Source organism: Phyllostomus discolor, chromosome 3, assembly GCF_004126475.2.
Source record: "Phyllostomus discolor isolate MPI-MPIP mPhyDis1 chromosome 3, mPhyDis1.pri.v3, whole genome shotgun sequence".
Taxonomy (NCBI): domain Eukaryota; kingdom Metazoa; phylum Chordata; class Mammalia; order Chiroptera; family Phyllostomidae; genus Phyllostomus; species Phyllostomus discolor.
In genome coordinates, this window is record NC_040905.2 from 72533943 (window position 1) to 72550711 (window position 16769).

A 16769-nucleotide genomic window follows, 5' to 3' on the forward strand; every position below is an offset into this window, starting at 1 on the left:
TACTATAGTGATGTGTACTGTGATAAAATCTTGGTAAAGAAATATTTAACCATTTGACAACCTACTTTAAGGACTATAAACTAATAGTGTAGTATACACAAAAATGCTTTCTGTATATTATGAATTTGTTTTTTAAAGCAATATACATACTCATTTGTATAATGTATACACATATTTACCTCTTATTGTTGTGTCTGGTTCTTTTTTTGTGTGTTTTAAACTAATTTTTGGGGAATTAATTATTTTGGGAAATGCTGTATTTATCATAATTAGTATTAATAAAAAAAGGTAATTTAGCTTACAAAAATTTGCATGTACAATCACACCATGTATATATTTAAAGAATAAAAAACGTCATACGTGTTTGAAATAGCAGCCAAAATGTGGATTCTTATAAGTCTACTTGGGATTTTCCAATTTTTTTTTTTAAATTAATAGGTGAGTTTTGGATACTGTAAAGTGAAACTTTGACCAGTAAGGTTGGGCCTGTTCAGTGGTACAAAACAGTGAAGCTATCTTCAAAGTTAGTTTTAATTACCACAAAGATACCATTCTTTGTCTGTATATGCAATTAATAATATAATATTAGCCTGAAAACCCTCATGTGCAAATATTTTCCTTTATTTATTTTTGTCTTTAAGATTTTATTTATTTATTTTTAGAGATGGGAAAGGAGGGATAAAGATAGGGAGAGAAACAGCAGTGTGTAGTTGCTTCTCATACACCCCCTACTAGGGAGGGACCTGGCCTGCAAGCCAGGCCTGTGCCCTGGCTGGGAATCAAACCACTGACCCTTTGGTTTGCAGGCTAGCACTCAGTCCACTAAGCCACACCAGCCAGGGCTTCATTTATTATTAAATCTAATTTTACCAATTTATAAATTCAGTGAGGCATTGTGCATATTGTATTTTGAGAAACTTAAGAGTTGAGTTAGTGCACATTATTATACCTTACCTATAAAGTGCTCTTAATGATCTGCAATTTAGTTCCTGATTAAAAACAAACAAACAAACAAACAAAGTTTTTCCTTCTAATCATAAAATGTATGATTTTATTTATTATCAGTTAGAAACATTTCAAGGAAATACAGTCAGCTTTTAGTTATCTCTGTTATTTGGTCTTACATTTGACCTCCAAAAATAACAGATAATTTGCTTTTCATGCCATATGCATGGCTTATATTCTTCCCTTGTTTTTGCCACATTTGTAATTGCGCATTGGTGGTTTTCAGTGGTGCTACTTCTCCTAAGTTTTTAATCTACCATAGCTGTGCAGGGTCAGGACCAACTATCCATGTGGAGAGGTAATGGCTGAGGAAGTAAGGGGAATGAGGATAAGAATGGAAAGGCACAGCAGTAAGGCATCGTCGAGTGAAGCCTTCGGTAGTGCTCCTGGGATGTATGACATGGACAGTCCACAGCCCATGTAATCAAGAGTTTATTCCACAAAAAGAAATAACTTTTAATTAAATAAAATGGAAGTTGTTTTGTGATAAATTTCTCTCATAATACCCTTTTTTTATTTGTAATTCTCTAGTTAATAAGTTTTAAATATACGGATTTGTTTCATGATACATTGAAGACTATAAATATGTATGTATTAACTCTAAATGCTGATATTGTATGTAACTATGTATGACAGATAGAAAAGACAAGTAAACTTAAATATTGAAGGCTATTTATTTATGTTAAACTTGAACACCAGTATTCCATGAGATATCTATTTTAAAAATCATGAAAATTTCAGATTCATCATGTAATTTTTAATTGGTCAATTAAAGGGAGGGATATATGTAAGAAGTATTTGTAATTGCTATGAATTTTACTAGAAAAAATTACTATTATTTCTAATTTAGTTTTTTTTCCCCAACATTTGCTCAAGTTCTGTGATATGATCTCCACAAGTGAGAAGCCCCTGGCGGAACAGGAATGGTACCATGGTGCGATTCCCAGAATAGAAGCACAGGATCTGTTAAAACAACAAGGGGACTTCTTGGTGCGAGAGAGCCATGGGAAACCTGGTGAATATGTCCTTTCTGTATATTCTGATGGACAGAGGAGACACTTTATCATACAATATGTTGATGTACGTTTCTAATTTAGTTTATATGTGTATTCTGATATAGTTCATGGTGGTATAATGTTAATAAAATGATGAATAGATTTTTGGTAAATGCCTGTAACACTTAGAGGTTAGCACTTAATTTGTTTTTGCTGAATCCCTTAAATACAATGCTTCAAAATTCATTAAAATGGTAGTCTTATTAAGGAAGTATGTACTTTAAATATTGTAAACTAAAAATAGTTGTTATGCATAAATATTTAAAGTACTTGAATTAAATTTGAACATTAGATATTTTACATTAAAAATAGAAATAATGTGACTATCGTGATTTTTCCTTTTTTTTCTGAAGTTTATTTATGAATTTATTCTCTTGAAATAGGCCCTTGATATTGTATTCAAAAGTGGTATCATGAGAGATTTTAAAGAAATGTTTTATTAAATAGTGATAATAAAATTCTTTAATGAGTGGGATAATGATAGCTGAGCTGGTTTTATGATTCCCTTAGGATTTAGTATTTTTCTCCTTTATGTATAAGTTATTGCTTGTTGGCATTAATAAATCATAAGTAAAAATTGATGAAAAATTTAAAAATAATCTATTACATTTCTTGTTCTAATATCAATATATTTATTGGAATTTGTCTAAGCATTGCTAAACTACCTTTTATGTTTTTACATTATTTATTAAGCTTTAAATAGATGAAGTGTAATCTTAAAATTTTGTTTAACTTTGCCATCGAGAAATTCTAATATTTTGGTATATTAGGAGGATTTGATGCCTTTATTTGACATTTTTTACTCCATCATTTCAAATGGCATGCTGCCAGTCTACAGGATTTCATTTTTTGTCCAGGCACTAGAGTGACATTAATTACCTCACAAAAGATTATACCATTATCATTAGATGAACCTCAGGGGGTTCCTAAAATAGATACATTGATCAGTAATTACTATGTATATATGTATGTGTATTAATGTAGTTAAGTAGCTGTCTATCTATAATTCTCAGATGAAATTCGCATATTATGAAAGTAAGCATTTAAAAGTATATAGTTCAGTGGCATTTGGTATATATATATCTAATAACTATATTTAAATGACAATAGATGTCATTCAGATGGGGTAAAAGAAATGTCTGTTGAAAGTATGTATTATAATTTTCACCTTATTTGTTTTTTTGCCTAGTATTCATACTTAAACTTGATAGTCACATTCGCTTACTCTCATACATCTGACTTACTGTTTCTAGCCATGTGTAATTCCTTATTTCTTTATTTTAATATTTTATTTTTTATGCTATCACAGTTGTCTGACTTTTTCCCCCTTTGTCCCCCCTCCACTCACATCAATAATCAGTTCCCTCTCCGTTGTCCATGTCCATGGGTCCTTCTTATATGTTCTTTGACTAAAAATCCCTTCACTTTCTTTCAATCATTCCCCACCTTTCTCCTCCCCTCTTACAGCTGTCATTCTAAATCATCATAATTCTGAGTCTCTGGTTTATTTTTACTTTATTTTTTTTCATTAGGTTCTTCTTATAAGTGAGATTATATGATATTTGTCTTTCTCCAACTGGCTCATATCACTTAGTATACCAGTCTCCAGTTCCATGCATGCTGTCGAAAAAGATAGGAATTCTTTCTTTCTGATGCACAGTATTCCATTGTGTAAATGTCCATAGTTTTTTTTTGTTTGTTTTTTTGTTTTTTAGCCCACTCAACTCATCTACTGATGGGCTCTTAGGCTGTTTCCAAATCATGGCTATTGTAAATAGTGCTGCTATGAACATGGGGGAGCACAAATTCTTTTGAATTGGTGATTCTTCATTCTTCAGGTATATTCCCAGCTGTGGAATCACTGAATCAAAAGGTAGATCCATTTTAATTTTTTGAGGAAATTCCATTCTGTTTTCCACAGTGGCTGCACCAGTCTGCATTCCTACCAACAGTTCACTAGAGTTCCCTTTTCTCCACATCCTCACCAGGACTTGTTGTTTGTTGATTTATTAATAAAAGGCAGTGTGAGAGGTGTCAGGTAATATCTCATTGTGGTTACAATTTTCTTTTTTTTTATTTATTTTTTAAAGATTTTATTTATTTATTTTTAGAGAGAGGGGAAGGGAGGGAGAAAGAGAGGGAGAGAAACATCAGTGTGTGGTTTCCTCTCATGTGGCCCCCACTGGGGACCTGGTCTGCAACTCAGGCATGTGCCTAGACTGGGAATTGAACCAGCGACCCTTTGGTTCGAAGCCCACATTCAATCTACTGAGCTATACCAGCCAGGCTGTGGTTACAATTTTCATCTTTCCTATGGTTAGTGATGTTGAACATTTTTTCATATGTCTATGGGCTATCTGTATGTCCTCCCTCCTTAGAGGAATGTCCATTCAAGTCCTTTGCACATTTTTAAATTGGATTGTTTGTGTTTCCGGTGAGGAGTTGTGTAAGTTTTTTATATATTTTGGAGATTAAACTCTTGTCCCATATATCATTGGCAAATATGCTCTCCCATACAGTTGGTTCCTTTCTTATATTGTTAATGGTTTCTTTAGCTGTGAAGAAGCTTTTTAATTTGATGTAGTCCCATTTGGCTTTTCTTTCCCTTTATTTCCAATGCCTTAGATATATTGGCAGAAATATTGCTATGCAAGGTATCCAAAATGTTACTGCCTATGTTTTCTGCTAGGATATTTATGGTATTATGACATATATATATATTTAAGTTTTTTATCCATTTTGCATTTATTCTGGTGTGTGGTGTAAGATGGTGGTATAATTTCATTTTTTTACCCACATACTAGTCTAGTTCTCCCAACACCGTTTATTGAAAAGACTGATTTTACTGTGTTGTATGCTCCTGCCCACTTTGTCAAATATTAATTGATCTTAAAGACATGGGTTTATTTCTGGGCTGTCTATTCTATACCATTGATCTATGTGTCTGTTCTTACTCTAGTATCATACTGTTTTGATTATGGTGGTCTTGTAGTATATTTTGAAATCAGTTATTGTGATCCCTCCAACTTTGTTCTTTTTTTCTCAACATTGCTGAGGCTATTCAGTGTTGTTTTTTGTTCCATATAAATTTTTGGAATATTTGTTCTAGATTTATGGAATATGCCATTAGTATTTTGACAGGAATTACACTGACCCTATAGACTGCTTTGGGTAGTATGGACATTTTAATTATGTTAATTCTTCCTATCCATGAACATGGTATGGAAGAATTATGATTCTAGTTATTTGTATCTCCCTCCGTTTCTTTCTTCAGTGTCTTATAGTTTTCTAGTACAGGTCTTTTACCTCCTTGGTTAATTTATTCCTAGGTACTTTATTTTTGTTGTTGTTGCGATAGTAAATGATATTGTTTTCTTAGTTTTTTGTTTCTGTTCTTTATTGGTGCCATCAATTTCTGAATATTGACTTTGTATCCTCCTGTTTTGCCGAATTCATTGATTAGGTCTAGTAGTTTTTTGGTGGAGCCTATTGGGTTTTCCATGTATAATACCATGTTGTCTTATACATGGTATTATGACAGCTTTACTTCCTCTTTTCCAATTTGGATGCCTTTTATTTCTTCTTCTTGTCTGATCACTGTGACTAGGACTTCCAGTACTGGGCTGAACAACAATAGTGATGGCAGATGCCTGTCTTGTTCCTGATATTAAGGGAAATGGTTTTAGTTTTTGCCCGTCGAGTATGATGCTGGCAGTAGGTTTTTTGTATATGACCTTTATTACATTGAGGTATGCTTCTTCTATTCCCACTTTGCTGAGTGTTTTTACCATAAATGGTGCTGGATTTTAGGAAATGTTTCTTCTTCATCTATTGATATGATCCTATGATTTTTGTCTTTCATTTTGTTTATGTGATGTATCAGGTTTTATTGATTTGTGGCTATTGTACCATCCTTGCATCTCTGGAATAAAACCCACTTTATCATGGTGTATGATCTTTTTGATGTATTGCTGGATCCAGTTTGCTAATATTTTGTTGAGGATCTTAGCATCTATGTTCATCAGAGATATTGGCCTGTAATTTTCTTTCTTTGTCTTGTCTTTGCCTGGATTTGGAATTAGGGTCGTATTGGCCTCAAAAAAAGAGTCTTCCCTCTTTCTGAATTTTTTTGGTGTAGTTTGAGAACATAGTTGTTCTTCTTTGAATGATTGGTAAAATTTGCCTGTGAAGCCATCTGGTCTAGGGCTTTTGTATGTTGGGAGTTTTTTGATTATTGCTTCTTTTTTCATTAGTTGTAGTTGGTATATTCAGCATTTCTTCTTTTTCCTGATTCAGTTTTGGAAGATTGTATGTTTGTAGAAATTTTTCCAATTTGCTCAGGTTGTCCAATTTCTTAGCATATATTTGTTCACAGTAGTTTCTTACAGTCCTTTGTGTATTTGTGGTATCTTTTGTTACTTCCTCTCTTACATTTCTGAGTTTATTTATCTGGGTCCTCTCTCTTTTTTTCTTAATGAGTCTGGTTATAGGTCATTCCTTATTTCTTTGTCAAATTCTTTTATAATTTGTATGTGCCTTTGTTATGGATGTAAATAAGCTTTCCCATTAAAACCTGTAAATATGCTGGCAATATTTATAAAATGGCATGAGAATTATAGAGGAAAGATCAAAGGTAAAGTATAAAATATCTATATGTTTCCTTCTTATATTTTAAGCTCTGAAACTTACAATTTTCATATGATTTTTATGATTTTTTAATTAAAGAAGACTGAAATTTTTTAATTACCTCTTCTAGTTTAAATGCAACTATAGAATTTAAATTAGTATTCTTAGAAGCAAAGAATGGGTACATTTGCAAATTATAACTTGTCTTTAATATTGCCACTTTGTTTTAATTGACTAAAGTGAAAGGCATAATGTATTGTAAAACTAAGACATTGTTACAAGTTCACACTTGAAGATTTTATTTGGCTTCCTGCTGTTATTGAAATTTTGCAAAGATCCCTATTAATATTAGAGTGCTTATATTTCCGTGAATGCCTCAAGTTTTTCACTAAACTTTACTTTGTTCGTTCTCACTAAATAATGTTGAGTTCTTTAATCAGTTGAAAATAGGAGTTTGAAGGAGATACAGACTGGGGAGGTTTTAATTCTTTTTCATATGTGTAGGTGAATCTTCTGTGGGCTAAAATTATCCATTTCTTTTCTCAAAGTGGGTCAATAACTGAGGGAATACATTACCAGATACTGAGTGACTTCCTATTGTTTTTCAATCAAAGACTGTATAATATAATAGTAAATTATAAAATCTGTACATAAATGAGGGGTTAGGTGTCCTAAGAGAGGAAGACATAAAGAAATATGGGATTTTAGAGAATGTAAAAATATCAAACATTTGGTCAATGAAGTAAGCACTACACTGAGAAGACTTGGGTTCCAGTCGCAGCTCTTCACTTTGTAAGCTCTGTGCCACTGGAATGATGGAGTTAATAGTTTATATAGTGATTGTGAAAATCAGTTTACTGAATATATACTTTGTAGCTGTGGAGTGCTATGCAAATATTAGGTATTTTTATTGCTGTTTGATGACTTTAAAGAAAATACAAATATTACTTGGTAGGAAATATTAATATAATTGGAAAAGTTAACTTTTTTTTTGTTTCTATGAGATTTATTTATGAAATTTAAATAGTAATGAAAGTGTTTTAGAATTTATATATAATACTCACTTTATTGTGGTGATTTGGAACCAAACTTGCAATGTTTTTGAGGTATGCCTGTATTTAGGTTTGAGGTATTTAATGATCATGAATATTGTTATTTTTAGCAATAGTGCCTCTGTCAGCTAAAGTCTAGTGTGGCAGTTGTTTTGAAGCTTTATTTTTTTATGCATATCATAGTCATTTCTTAACATGGTGTGAACCTCTGCCATTATGACTGATCAAGATGGACACACTTTCAAGTTTTACATTTTTACGACACTAGCAGAGAATATCTGTTGTTTTAGTTGGTTCATGCAAGAAGAATTGTACCTTTTTATTGGATATTAAACATACTAATTTCATAAAGCCATATATATTAAACATATCTAAGAATATCTGAATCTAAGTGTATTTCTAGTGTTACTTACTGATCTGTTCCATAATTGCTGTCCTGTTTATGGTGCTTCATATAAAGTGATATTTAGAGTTTGTACCTAAAACTGTTTGTGTCATAAAATGATAATAGATTTTCATAGAAATTTAAATAGCTTTGTTCTATATGATAAGTAAATATATATTTATCAGATCTTTGCTTTTGTATATGATAAAACAGAAAATACATGTGCTAAAACAGAAGTACTCCAGGAAAAAAACTGATGCTGTTATAGGAAAGTGCCAAGTCATAGTTTTCTAATTTGTTTATCTGACAAATAAGTGTTTATCTAAACACTCATTTTTATAAAATACCATATTATGTGTTGTAAGGAGATGAAATGAAAAAACGTCTAAACGCTGACATCTGGACATTGAATCCAGAAACTAGTTCTGATTTGTTGAAATAGTTACCATAAATACTATTAATATTACTGTTTTAAATGGGAAAACCTCTATGTAATGCTATATCATCTCTTACTTCTTTCATTCATTCAGGAAATATTATTTGAGCAAGTACTATGTAAGACCAAGGAATGTGGGTCAGTAACAACCATAACACAAAAGGGGAGGCTGTGATTACTGTGTGAAATTTGGGATTAGTTCAATGCGTTAAAATATCATTCATTCAATAGATATTTATTGAAGTTCTATTGTGTGCTAAATTCCATTTTGAGCTAATGGATTTAGTCTCTGAATGTACCCATTAGGTTTACATACTTTATTTTGTTGCCACAATCTCAGGCTCTTTAAACTATCTTTAACTTCATGTTTTGGGACTTTTGGAAAACTAAGTGAAAGCAAGTAGAAATCCAAAACTTGTTTGGATGACAGTTAATTCCAAGTGTATGGCCTTATTATTGTGCACTTAGGATTATTTAACTATTCTATTCCAACCATTTAAGGACTCAAAGGAAGGCAGTAAGTACCTTGTAGTCAAAATGACACTGTCAGTAATGTACCATTTTCTCTGCCACTGACACACAGACTTAGGAAACTTCCTTCTTAACAATAAAATAAAGCCATTTCAAAACCTTATTATTTTTTTTAAAGATTTTATTTATTTATTTTTTTAGAGAGGGGAGGGAGGGAGGCGGGGGAGAGAGAGAGACACACACACACACACACACACACACACACACACACACATCAATGTGAGGTTGCTGCGGGCCATGGCCTACAACCCAGGCATGTGCCCTGGCTGGGAATTGAACCTGCGATGCTTTGGTTCGCAGCCCGCGCTCAATCCACTGAGCTATCCCAGCCAGGGTTAAAACCTTATTATTGTTAATTTCCAGGAAACATTAATAGAGTGAGTGTTCTTAAGGCCCAGGAATATGATGGGGGAGCTTACAGTCTGAGAGGAATGCCCACACAGTCATTCATAAACACACACTGTATATAATTATAAACTATAGTAAGTCCTGTAAAGATACGCAGTGCTGTGAGAGCTTTTAACTGGGAAAGTTAAGGTAGTTAAGTTTGCAGTGCTATTTGAATATGAACAAAGTTAACTAGGAAAAGCCATACGAAACCTTACTAATATTATTCCCGAAGCTCCCGCAAATTCTTCCTGTGTACTGGTTTAATTAGTTATTTATAATTATTCAATATGCCATTTTTATTTTAAAAAGCTAAAGTTTATGTTTTCTATTTTTACGTATTTTACCAAAAAAATAGGAGTGTCTTAGTATTTTGTTTTTTATTCAGCTCTTTGTTTTTATTCAGCTTATTCATCTCAGCCTTTTTCAGAAATTATTTTTTCTTTTTTCACATTTTTTTTTTCCTCAAGCCTGCTTATCCTTGGTTTTGTTTCAGGAGATCTACTGAGGCAACTTCACGCATTGAATCCCCTTCTCATTTCTGTGTGCTTATTCTGTTCTCTTTGACTTCCTTCTTAACCTTAGTCTTTTTGAAATATGTACAGTAGCAAAGTCTGTTTTTATTTGTTTTTCATCTATATGTGTGTATGATTCTTAAGTAGCACAGTGATAACTCAGGAACAATTCTAGCTGTAGTAAATGTTTTAAAAACAGAAGTAATACATACTTTTGATAGAAATTCAAAATATGTATCATGGAATATGTGCTTCACAGTAGCAGCTCCTTATGGCTTTTGTGTATAGTCTTTGAAAAATCAAAAAATGTAATCTAATTATATATATATCTATCTATATAATTTTTATTTTATAAAATTGAGTCATGTATTTCTATGTATACTTCTTATTTTTCAAATGATATATTATGTGATATTTATGATATACAACTAACAACAAAATGATCTTTGTAGACATTTACTCTATGCTACAATTTTTTTTTGCTTCTTTTGGAATTCATATGAGAGATCATTAGAGACAATCTTATTCAAAGAGCAATCTCTTATTTGAAAGTTGGTCTGAATTCTCTGTCATTTTATTGTTAAAGCATGTAGAAAAACATTTAAAAAAATCCTTCTGTATATGATCCAAACCTCAGGTTATCTGAGGTATAAGAAATTTATACAGATCTGTAGAAAATCAAATATAATATTCAGAACTTTGACTGTATGAAGAAACAAGTCCTCAACAGTTTTAATAACTATACTAGTCTTGACCTTTTAGTTGCTTCATAAGCACACAGTCTTAACATCATTTTTAAATTCATTACTTTCATCTTTAAGAAAGTGAGTTTTATGGTCTGCACTGTGTTCAGACTCAGAACTTCAGGTTGCTTTAAACATAATTGCTATGGATCAGTTTCTTATTTCAACCCATGAAGGAAGTACTACTGCCTGCATTACTCACTGTGTCAGTCCAGCACCATTACTATGTCCAATGGCAGAAAACTGCCTTTCAGTGAAAAGCTAGATATATTTTTAAATTAAGAAAAGGCCCTAGCTGGCATAGCTCAGTGGATTGAGCGTGGGCTGCGAACCAAAGCATCACAGGTTTGATTCAGTCAGGGCACATCCTGGGTTGCAGGCCAGGTCCCCAGTGGGGGCCACAATGAGAAGCAACCACACATTGATGTTACTCTCTCTCTCTCTCTTTCTCTCTCCCTTCCCCTCTCTAATAAATAAATAAATAAAATATTTGAAAGGAAAGGAAACTGAAAATCACCATTATTTTGTTTACTATTTTTCTACTTATATGGGGTACATTAGAAGTTTATATAAGACATTATAACACTAGTGTCTGATTTGAAATTTCATTCTGTGTAGACTTTATCTCATTACTTACTTTTTGTGAAACATTGTACTTCAGTGTCTTCCATTTATGTGAGATTATAAACTTTCCAGTATTCATTCTACGTTTAGTTGTCTTGTTGCTTTAACTTTACAACCATTTTATATGCATTGCATTGTATTCAGTGACACCTGTTTATTTATCCAGCCAATATATGCCAGGCACTGTTCTAGACCATGGGGATACTGTGATAAACAAAATAAATGTAAAAATGTATCACCCCATGTGCTCTCATTTTAGAAGAGAAGGAGATAGACAATTAACAGAATAAGTAACTGAAATATATATGGTGTTAGAAAGTGATAAATTCTAAGGAGGAAAATTCAGTAAGCAAAAGGAGGTAAGGAACATAGCTGGGATGAGCAAATCGATAATGAATGTTGTATAGGGTGACCAGAGTAGAGCTAACTGAAAAAGTATCATTTGATGAAAGACTGGCATTAAGTAAGGGAGCCACAACCCATATGGGCATCTGATGAAGTATTTTAACAAATGTAATCATCCTAAGGAAGAAATGCGTATAGTACATTTATAAAACAAGACATAAATGAGTGTGACTACAATGGAACAAGGTAGTGGTAGGAGATGAGGTAAGAGAGATAACAGTGCACAGATCATACAGAGTTTTATAGACCACGGTAAAGACTTGGCTTTTATTCTGAGGGAAATAAGAATTTTGAGTAAAGTAATGGAATGATATAATATATCCCCTGGCTGAAGGAAGGCAAAGGGGGAAACAGTATACATACATATATTTAACTTTATTGAGAAATAATTGACAGATATAATTGTATATATTTAAAGTATAGAATGTAATTGGTTGATATACATTGTAGAATGAATACCAAGATGAAGATAATTAACATATTCATTACCTCACATAGTTTACTTTTAACCATTTCTAAATACATACTTCAGAAGTGTTAAGTGTATTCACACACTGTGCAAGAATAGTTTTTAAATAGAACTCAAATGGAACTTAATGTGTTGATGAATGCAGTCATGCTGAAGCAATGACTTTATATTTATTTTACTTTATTGTTCTTTCTCCAGAATTTGTATCGATTTGAAGGCACTGGTTTTTCAAACATTCCTCAACTTATAGAACATCACTATACAACAAAACAGGTCATCACTAAGAAATCAGGTGTAGTGCTGCTGAATCCTATTCCTAAGGTAGGTACATGTGTATATATATATATATATATATACACACACACACTTTTTTTTGTTTTTTAAAGAATGCTTCGTGAGTTAACATTTCCCACATACAAGTTTGGAAACAAAAGGGCTTTGGATTGCTAGTCATACAAATAGAGTTGAAGCATTTTCCTTGGTTTTATTAAGATGGGTTGCCTTTTTATTCAATGTTTGCTAGGCCACAAATGGCCTAGCTTTTTTTACCCCCAGTTTTGTTTTTTGTTTTTGAAAGACTTGAGGCTTTTCTTTATTAGGTCCAGTCTTTGAAAATGTTCAATTCATAAAATATTCTAAGATATAAATTAAAGAAGATGTCCAAAAATCATGAATAAATCAGAATTTTAATTTTGGGCACTAAGTTTATAATATATATTTACAATATATAAGACATTGGAACTTTTAAAAACTAATTTACTCTTCTCAAAAACAATAGGTTATCACTTGTCTATGTGAAGCCTGGTAGATAGGTTAGGAGATTGTTCTAGGTGATTTTAACCTTTGAAACCTATCACAGGACACATTACTTTCATGGATTTAAGAGATTTGTGAGGTAAGGAATGAGGAAGGTTTGTGCATTTAAGTGAAGACCTGTGGGGCCTGGACAGCTTCTAAGTTGGTACAGTGGAGCTGATCAGCCTCTAAGTGCTTCCAATGTTTCAGGAAGTGGGTTGGGGTTGGCAAGAGCCCTTTCCTTTGAGTGCTGTCTGCTATGAAGAACAGTGTGGAGATAGGGAAGTGATAAACCTGGAAGGCTAATATTTGCTAATTTGATTGTTATATATGTGAGGGTAACTTTTAATATGAACTAAGTGTTACGCCCAAGAATTCAAGTGTATAATCCAGGCTGAGCTAAGGAAATTTAAAAGACAGTTGCTATACTTTCGTTTGGTAGTCTGGAACAGAATGTCCATATTTGTACTTGGATGTCATTATTCAGTCTTTACTTTCAGGCTGAGTTTCAAAATTCCTCTCATGGAAGATATGATAGTTGCTAAACACTAATTCTGTGACTAAAGTATTGACCTTCTTGCACAGTCTAGAATCATGAGGTAGTATTTATAATTTCTTAGTATTTTTCCATCCTCCCTTTACATTTTAATTGCAGAATGCCCTATAAAAATTCTTATTTAGTCTGGACTAGGTCATCACATTTTTTCTCTAGTTAAAAAAAAAGTCTATCAATGTGTTCTCTTCCATCAGTGAATAGCAGCTATTGTCTTGAAGAATTTTAAGAGCTCTTTAGTTAAGGTGATGTATTCCTATGGTTTCATTTACTATTTTTACATCAGTGACTTGCAAATTTATATTTCTAGTTCACATTTATATATTTCCCAAAACTAATGTTTTTCAACTTTTTACGTAAAACTGAGTTTATTGCCCTTAACTACAAAATATGTTCTTCCTTTCTCAGTGAGTGGTACCAACAAATACCCAACTGGTCAAACCATAAATGTAGGGGACAACTTTGACATTTTTTCTTCACCACTGCCCTCCCTCCAGTACTCTAGGTGCCAGGAGTTTTGTATACTTGTATACATGTGAAAGTATGAATTTCAATTCCTGTATATCTCAGTATGAAATAAAATTCAGTGCAGTGAAGATACTTCTTACCCATGTTAACAACTGGGTTTTTATAGATACTGATTTCCTGTTTCATAAGCCAGCCAAATATTTGCATTGTCTACTTGCTTAGCCAGGTCTAATCTGAGAGACCAAAGCCATAACAGAGGCACATAAAAATGAAGATCCGGTCTTGAGTGGGAATATATGACTTCAAATAAAGTTGCATCTCTCACTATATAACATTTTCATGACATGAGTCAAGTTAAATGGAGTAGATTCTCTGGATTGTTTCACAGCCAGTGATTCTCTTTCTCCTGAACACCCAGCTCTGGCTGTGGAGCTGATTATTTCATCATGTTATAGTACTGGCTGTGAAAATGACTGTAAACTAAAAGCTATAGAAGATTAAGGCGCTATATATGATTGTTTTATGAGGTGGAAATTTAAAGTTTATACAGCTATTAACCTGATCTAAAGGACTGATATTTGAAATATGCAAATCATTATCTCTGTTGTAAATATTGTTGTGCACTTGATTTAAAGAATCGTGTTACTCTTTCACAAAGCAGAGGTTGTGAAAGTTAGATAATTTTCAATTATGAGCAGAGTACAAACTGATATGGATTTTATTATGGTCATATTATCTGTTATGTGTCTTCCTTTGTGAAGTCATTTGTACTCTTATAATTGGAATCTATTTCTTGACTTAATTTGTGTAAGAAGTTAATGTCTTTGACCATAATATGTGCTGTAAAACATCAAATTTCCATCTTGCCAGACTTCATTTGTAGCCTACATAAAGAATGCTATTTTGGCCTCAATATAATTTCTGTTTATAGCAACTTACTTCTAAGGCTCTTTCCATTTATTTCTTCCTTTTCCATAAAAATATAAATATATCATTGTAATGCCTAACTAGAAGACACAGTGGTCAAAGTGGTCTATCTCTTATCTAGATAGTCTAGAGCTAGAGAAATAATTTAACTTTCTCATGGTAATAAAGCCAGTGGTGCCCAAGACACTTATCTCTTACCCTCCACTGGCTGCTTTCTCCTATACTGTCTCCCAAAGTCTGTGTAAAGATACAGAAAATGAAAGACATTGTTATAAACAAGGGTAACTGATCACCCATCGTCCTCATCCTTATATTAGCAACACATAGGATATGCACATGGTCTGTTCTTTACTTGGTTTAGTTTCTGTTCAAATGTCACTCCATCAGACAGGCCTTTTCTGACTACAATATGTGAAATGATACTTTCCCTACATTCCCTCCTTCCCTTTTTTCATTTCCCTCTGTTATGGTTATGTTTACCTGACATTATATTATATAGTTTAGTAGCCCGTGTCCCCCAAGTGAAATGTAAGTTTCATAAGGGCCAGCATTACACTTCACAATAGCCCAGTCTTATCCCAGTACCTAGAACATTGCTGACTCATAGTAGCTGTTCAGCAAATATTTTTTCACAAATTGGATTCATTGAGCAATTGCTATAAACCAGGTACTTGCTGAGCTTTTTACATGCATTATTTCATTAACTCTTATATATTCCTATGAAGTGTTCCTATTAATCCAACACAATGTTACTGTTATTAACACCATACACTATTACGAATGAGGGGCTGAAGCTTAATATGACAAATGACTTGCACAAGATAACACAACCGATAGGACTCAGAGCTGAGGTTTGAGCTCATGGTCTTAACTACTGTCTGTCTGGATTATAAAGTCTAGACTTTAGAGACCAGAATAAACTGTTTCTTTTAAGGAACATGGATGTGGATTCAAGGGAAATGAAGTATCCTTGATTCCATAAAATGTTAAGTGGAAAAAGATTTTAACATATCAAAAACTATACTATAAGATTTTATAAAAGGAAAATCATTAAACAGTAATACTGTGTTGGAGATCTGGGATTTTGGGTAAAATGTAAGACTTGGTAAAATATACCTAGGTTATATTCTAGGTTAGAAAGACATCTCGTTCACCTTTAACATTTAATAATTAACATTTAATTATTAGTTAATAATTAACATTTAATTTAGTTCAAATTTAACATTTCATAATTAACATTTAATAATTAAATTCTGCCTTGATAGGTTGACTTGTTACATTTAATATTTCTTCAGATTTAGCTGGGGTTTTTTTAAAGAAATTTCTTTCTGAATGGAAATTAAAGTTCATGATTAAATTCGGGGGTGTTAGGCAGTGAGGCATTAAGTTGAATCTTAGACAAATGGCTTGCCTGCCCCCTTGAATCAAGTATCTGGCTTCTTATCAGAATTTGGTGTAGGTTGCTAGAATATTAGAGGCAGATTTTTTTAGAGGAGAGTAAATCTTTCTGTGGCTGAAACTACTGGCTAGTAGTGAGGAGACAGGTTAGTGGCAACAAGATGGTCAAACACATGTACACAAAAACATAAGAGGAAAGCTATACTTTTCGTTAGGTACTCTGTTTATGTATTTTAGTTTAACATCTCTTAAAGACTATTTTACACCCTAGCTGGCGTAGATTGGTGGATTGAGCTCGGGCTGCGAACCAAAGTGTCGCAGGTTCGATTCCCAGTCAGGGCACATGCCTGGGTTGCAGGCCACGGCCCCCAGCAACCGCACGTTGATGTTTCCCT

General features: G+C 32.9%; 1 protein-coding gene across 6 annotated transcripts in view; it reads left to right on the plus strand.

The window, feature by feature from the left end:
• The window catches only part of FER (FER tyrosine kinase), a 383463-nt gene that overhangs the window by 182071 nt on the left and 184623 nt on the right, over positions 1-16769 (plus strand). For 4 of the 6 annotated variants that reach the window (XM_036020636.1, XM_036020638.1, XM_036020639.1 and 1 more), the window contains 2 exons: positions 1882-2085; positions 12432-12554. In XM_036020636.1, coding sequence (XP_035876529.1) covers positions 1882-2085; positions 12432-12554 — 327 coding nt within the window. The remainder of the gene's footprint in view (positions 1-1881; positions 2086-12431; positions 12555-16769) is intronic. The other 2 variants (XR_004901995.1, XM_036020640.1) reach the window with 2 other exon arrangements.